General features: G+C 34.9%; 1 protein-coding gene across 1 annotated transcript; it reads right to left on the bottom strand.

The window, feature by feature from the left end:
* Positions 1–2,737: 2,737 nt before the first annotated feature.
* On the bottom strand, positions 2,738–5,842 carry LOC106770458. Its single transcript, XM_014656269.2, has 6 exons — positions 5,420–5,842; positions 4,992–5,194; positions 3,820–3,940; positions 3,657–3,742; positions 3,474–3,565; positions 2,738–3,370 (listed from the first exon to the last, which is right to left on the bottom strand). The coding sequence occupies exons 1-6, from the start codon at positions 5,657–5,659 to the stop codon at positions 3,126–3,128; spliced, it is 987 nt and encodes a 328-aa protein (XP_014511755.2). The 5' UTR covers positions 5,660–5,842; the 3' UTR covers positions 2,738–3,125.
* Between the last annotated feature and the right edge of the window lie 417 nt (positions 5,843–6,259).

Below are 6,259 nucleotides of genomic sequence, written 5' to 3'. Positions count from 1 at the left end.
TTTGAACACCAACATTGGTGGATTTTAGGTCTAAAATTAAATTAATTGTATGTTATTCATACACTAAAGACCACCATTAATGACAAAAGTCACTCATTCAAGTCAACAATTGCAAAAATAAGCCAAAAACTCAGTCCTTACAACCTTGCAAAGCCTAGTTCATATATCTGGGGAGCCACATTCAAGGTTATGTACAACCCATAAAAAACTCCTCCGGTAATCGATTACAATCCCCTTATAATCGATTACTAGTGCAAACATTGGGGAGCCTAACTCATGTAGTTAGGGAGCCACGTTAAGGGTTTTGAAACACATTAGACACGTATATCAGGTACCAATGATGAAAATTATCACCTACCTCACTTATCAAGTACGAACATCACTTCAAAGTACATTAGACACTAAGTTTTTTCTCAACCAATATGAAAACCATATTCTCCGCCTTTTGTAATAACAAATTCATGTATTGGAAATAAACAACAGTGATATCAATAACAATGCTCAATGGAAATATGTGCATATATATTTGCATTGACATAAATTATTGTAATGAATGTTCTTTTATTAAACTTTACAACAAAGTCATTTATTTTGTAGTCAACCTTACACAATTTAATACATATATCATTGTCATTTCCTACCATATCTAGGATAGGGATTTCTTATTGCACATCTTTTGTAACGTATGTGTCGTCCTTCCTTCGTTCGCTTATACATATTGCTTTAGGAAATGTCTCCCTCACCTTTAAATTGCATGTCAATGCGGTTATGTTCAACAAGCGTATTGTGACAACCAAATTCCATGTCTGATGATTGAAATTCACGAGGAACAACACTTCCCCCAGCACATTCTTCCACCTTTTGGCTACCCTCACCTTTATTCCTGTCTTCAACCAACTTCTCTAAAATAGAAAATGAAGCTACAAGTTCTTCAATTGCCAGATCTTGTTCCTCTAAAACACGCATAACACTTCTTTACGTATGGTATTATCTGTCCTATTTTGTCGATAAAATCCACACCACTTTTTTGAACTATTTCTTTCGCAACTACATAACAAAGTTCTTCTTTCGACACACCAACATCATCAACCACTTGTAAAACAAATAAAAGTTTCATTCTAAAAATCTATCCTAAAAGATAATATGTATAACACAAAAATATCAAATAACCAAGTACACACCTATAACACTTTTGATGAAATTTTCACCCACATTTATATTAATCCAATGCAACAGTCTTGGCAATTTACTTACGCGAGGGTGTGAACTCATAAAACGATCACAAAACCATACCTGAAAAATGTTAAAAACCAAAAACTAACACATAAACCAATCCTAACATAAATAATTTGCATTTCAATAAATATACATGATTTACTTGCAATATGTAAACGCATCCAACAATATGCATGTGAGTTGTACTTTTTTCATTCTTGAATGCTATTGAAGCATTGCATAAACTACTTACTAAATACTGATAAACTAAACTTCCCCAATTATACTGACCCACACACCTTAAGTCCTCAACAATGTTAAAAAGAAACGAAAATATTGTTCCATTATGATTAGGTAGCAAAACCTCGCATATCTTTAAGAAAATATATAAGCTACAAAAATGTCCTAAAGGAAATTTTCATACTTTTTCAACAAAAATTGATATATGAGATTGACATCTACTTATCCACCACCAACGTAATTCCTACATTCACTATGTACATCAACCCCATTTAAATCAATTTTTTCTCTAACTACACTCAATCCTAAACTAAACATACATTTATTTCTTTAAATTCTACAACTTTCTCCCCGAAACAAAACTCACCTCTCCAATCAACTCATCTACCACATAACTCATTTAAAAAAGCTCGTACCAATCTTAACATTTTCATGTAACTCTAAAAACTAACCAAATGGGATACTTTGAATAAAACACCTTTCTTCTCGAGTCAACCTTAAATTCAAACCATCAACTAACTTCGTTTTGAACAAATGTCACACAAACAACTACATTAAAAATCACTCTTATAAACAACGTATCAAAGGAAATGGGAAATGGCCTTTTCCAACAACGAACACATACCTTGCTTCCATGACCACATTTACTATATTTCTTCATTTCACAACACACAACACACAAAAAAAGGAAAACGGGTTATCGAAACAACAAACCACTAAAAGGATCAAAGGGAATATGACCTTCTAGAAAATGGTGGAGGAAAGGGAAAAGTTTTTCTCGATGGTGGACTTTGCTCAGAAAACGAAGAGACAATGGAAAAAAAATTAGAGAGAGATAAGAGAGAAGAAAAGAAAAGTCCAAACCTTTTTGAAAAAGTGAAATGGAAGCGTGAAAGTTGTTGGACCAATGATTAAAATGCACCAATGATTCCCTAACTCGTGTCATTGTCAAATTGTTGTATATAGTTGTTGAGTAATGGTACCATGATATACTTTTACATTCATTTGACACAGTATAAGAGTAAAATGATCATAAAAGTATAAAATTTTATTGTTTTTTTAAAAAAAAAGAGAGTAAAAAGTAAAAAAAGATAGTATCAAATGAATATAAAAGTTTTAAGTGTGTCAAAGAATCATTTTTCTTAGTTGTTAAAGTATGAGGATCCATGAATGTATTATAAAAAATGAAGACAACGAATATTTTCAAAATTTTGGATATTTGTTTGTCTGATTTTAATATCAATAAACCAGAGAAAATTGACAAGATATAGTTTTATCCTCATTACCGAATCAAAATTTTGAATTGCCGCTAACAATAAAAAACTCAAAAGAAGCGGGTCCTTATACTCTTAATTTCCTATACTGCACTTCTTTCATGTCTTACTCTTATGGCATACAAATTCCTACTGCCTATAGCTTTTCACGGGACTTTAATATAGTCCAATCATAAACAACATGTCTGTAAATCACTACTAAACTCAAGAGGTTGTCACCTGCACTACATACCGCAACTCATCTCCTATGGGCAGACCGAAAATAACACAGCTGAGACTGAATATAGTTAGTAAGAATGTTTCGGCATATCAATTCAGTTTCATGTCGATGCTATACTCTATGCAGAAGCTTCTCTGACTCTGAATATGTGGAAGAATATTTTGAATCTTTCTTTATTATCTGTACAAGGTACTGTGGCTAACAAAGTATAGGTAATCTGGGTGGTTCGCTTGCAAATTCTTTAGCCAGTCAGCTGCAGCTTCCAATAGAGAGTCCACTTTGTGCCATTCAGAGTCTCTACGAGGAGCTAGTATTGAGCCTCTCAACTTATAAGCTGCAAGGCCAAAAGTGGGAAGAGATATATTTAAGGATCCATCATCTTCACGGACCTTCCTGCTACTAAACTCCAGTTGGTTTTTCCCTGAGACATATAAGGCGATACCAAATCAGGTACAATTGTTGGGAACTTCACTACTTGCGTGCTTGAAATGGTCAGAAACTAAGAATGAAAGAGAGAAGCATACTTTTTGAGTCAGCTGACAGGGAATGGTAGGTCAGGAAAGATGCATCCACCCTCTTGATTGATGAGACCACTGGTATTTTATATATTGGATACCTGGGCGGCCGAAGTTCAATTTTTCATGAGGACAATGAACAGTTTAGCGATAACTTAAACGACAACAGCGGATGAACTTTTTGACACCTACCAGGCCACAGAAAACCAACTAGAAGGTGATATATCACAGCTTCTATACTTCTTGAGCGAAGGAAACTCAGAAGCAAGAATGGAAACCTGAGAGGAAAAAAACATTGTTAGTGTCCAAATCAAGGGGAGATTTTAATAGGTAAATCTGAAAGGAAGAGACTTGCCTTATCATGTAAAGGAGGCCGAATATGTGGCAGAGCTCCCTCGAAGAATTCATAGACAAGCTGCTCAGATGAGCAGTTTGTCTCCTGAGAAGACTCAGCCCTACTGTCCTCTTCAAGTCTCCTGCACAGTTTTATGCTCCCAGTTAAGATGTTAATAACCAGGCATCATGTTAATCGTCGTAATGGTGCCATGATGATGTCTTGTTGTCAAAGAAATAATGTAAAACAATATCATGAACTAGAAGCATAATTTGGTTGAGAGCAAGTTAAATAGTGGAAAGAATATCCGTCCTCTGCAAGAAATTTACCAAATCACGAAGGACTGGCACATAAAATGAGAGTGAACTGTGAAAGCACAACACAAAATTTACTAAAGAGTTTCCCAAAGTCTATAATCCATCAAATAAAGAGGGAATAAGACATAAGCAACCGAAAATATGGTGATATTGTGTATAAAATGGTTGTCCTGCAGACTTTCATGTGACACTTTCAGGTCAATCTGCAAACACTCGGGCAAACTTCACAATAATACCGTATCAATGTCAACAATGAAAGATGCAAATAGAAAGATCCATTAAAAGTTTAATCAACTTTTAACACCTAAAACTAAATGCCTTTTGAATTGACAGTTATAGCGAAGAATCAAGCTTCACCCAGGGCCTCGCACACTAATTTATACCATAATTCTAAACAAATAACCATTTAACTAACCAAGTTGCTTCAGTGAAGGTAGAACGAATGAAGTTACAACTTTGGTACAATATGACTTTTTGGTATAAATTACTGTGAGGGATTGGTACAAATCAAGCAGCACTTCAAGCATAAATGGCCATGAAAACTATAGCTGCTTGCTGGATTACTCCTGGCAAAACGATATGAATCACAGAAAATCACAAAATTCCATTCAACCAAGCATGAATCTTTGGTTCTCAGCATTTTGTTACATCAGACAGAAAGAACAGTAAGAAATCAGTATGAAACACAACTGTTCCATGATCAGAGTCAGAAAATAGAGCAAAGCAGAAGTAGGAAATCAGTAAAAATCAATTTTGAAAAAAACTGGAAGAAAAGTTCGATGTGACGCAAAACCAATGGCAAAAAAAAAAAAAAAAGTTATGACAAAGGGAGAAATTCTAAGCATTGGTGAAGCAAAATGGAGATAAACAAACTACCCCTCAGCATATAGCTGAATGGCAGAGAGGGAGGGCGCATAGTATATTTTTGCCTCCTCCTCTCCGTCATGGCTTACTGGCACCTCTACTCCGTAGGCGCTCCATTCTCTGTAGGATTCCCACAGATCCTCGAGCACAATACATAGGCGTCCACTGCTATTGTTGGTACTGGAGTAACCAGTTCCGCGTGCCTTCATTTTAGGCTGCACAATCCAAAGCCAAGGCCCAGAAGTTAGCATAGGATGTGACAAAATAAACAATTAAAACACTAACCATTACCAAGCATACAATTATGTGCAATTTTATTTTTCAAATTAAGAAGAAGAATTACAAATAATTGCAAAAGCATTATGAAACTTGAAAGTCAGTAGCCTAAGGAACAAGGAACAGAAATGAAAGCATGTTAATTAAAGAATTAGATTGAGCACCTCGCGGGACGAGTGAGCAGGGACGGAGGGTGTGAATGCGTCCAAAAGACGATCCAGATTACTGAGACAGGCAGTGGGGAACAATGCCGGTTCGTAAGAAGCGGTTTGCAAATCCGGTTGGACCGAGTGAGAGATGAAGTGTTTGTGCTTGTCTGGCTGCAGTTTTCGGAAAAGCGGAGCAGTGTAGAAACGGTCGAAAGCGGTGGTCCTGTTGGAAGAAGAAGCAGCGCAGTTGGACATTGTGGAGATACGAAAGGGGCGCGAAAGGATGAGAGAATTTTTGCGGAAAATAATTGTGAAGGAGAGATAGGTTTCTGAATGATGAAGAACTGCAAAGTTTGGATTTGGGCAGAAGAAGAAGCACTGAAGCAAAGTGAAAGAGCAAGGGACTGGTATGGTGAGGGTCGTAGCATGAATGAGAAAGATGACGGAAAGGACTACAACTCAACACTGTTTTATTCTTATAATAATAATTTTTTTTTTATTATTATTATTATTTTAAAAGTTAAAGAAATTATAGAATTAAAAAATGATAAATCAATTAACATTTTTAATTGACTAGAAATTAAACAAATTGATTTTATTATTTATGGAAAACGAAATTTAAATAAAGTTAATAATTATAACAAATTAATAGATAATTTTACATCACAACAAAATCAAAAAATAAATTTAAAATAAAATTATAATACATTTTAACCTAATTATTTTATTAGGAAATAAAATATACCGTCCATATTGGATAATAGTTGAAATGGGTGAGGAATATGAGACACGGATATATATTTTAAGTTAAACATTTTCGTAAGAATAGGAAATGATACCGAGTAACATTTTTAC

The sequence above is a fragment of the Vigna radiata genome, chromosome 8 (genome assembly GCF_000741045.1).
Source record: "Vigna radiata var. radiata cultivar VC1973A chromosome 8, Vradiata_ver6, whole genome shotgun sequence".
Lineage (NCBI taxonomy): Eukaryota > Viridiplantae > Streptophyta > Magnoliopsida > Fabales > Fabaceae > Vigna > Vigna radiata.
The sequence above is the reverse complement of the archived record's forward strand: the minus strand, read 5'-3'. Positions and strand labels throughout refer to the sequence as shown.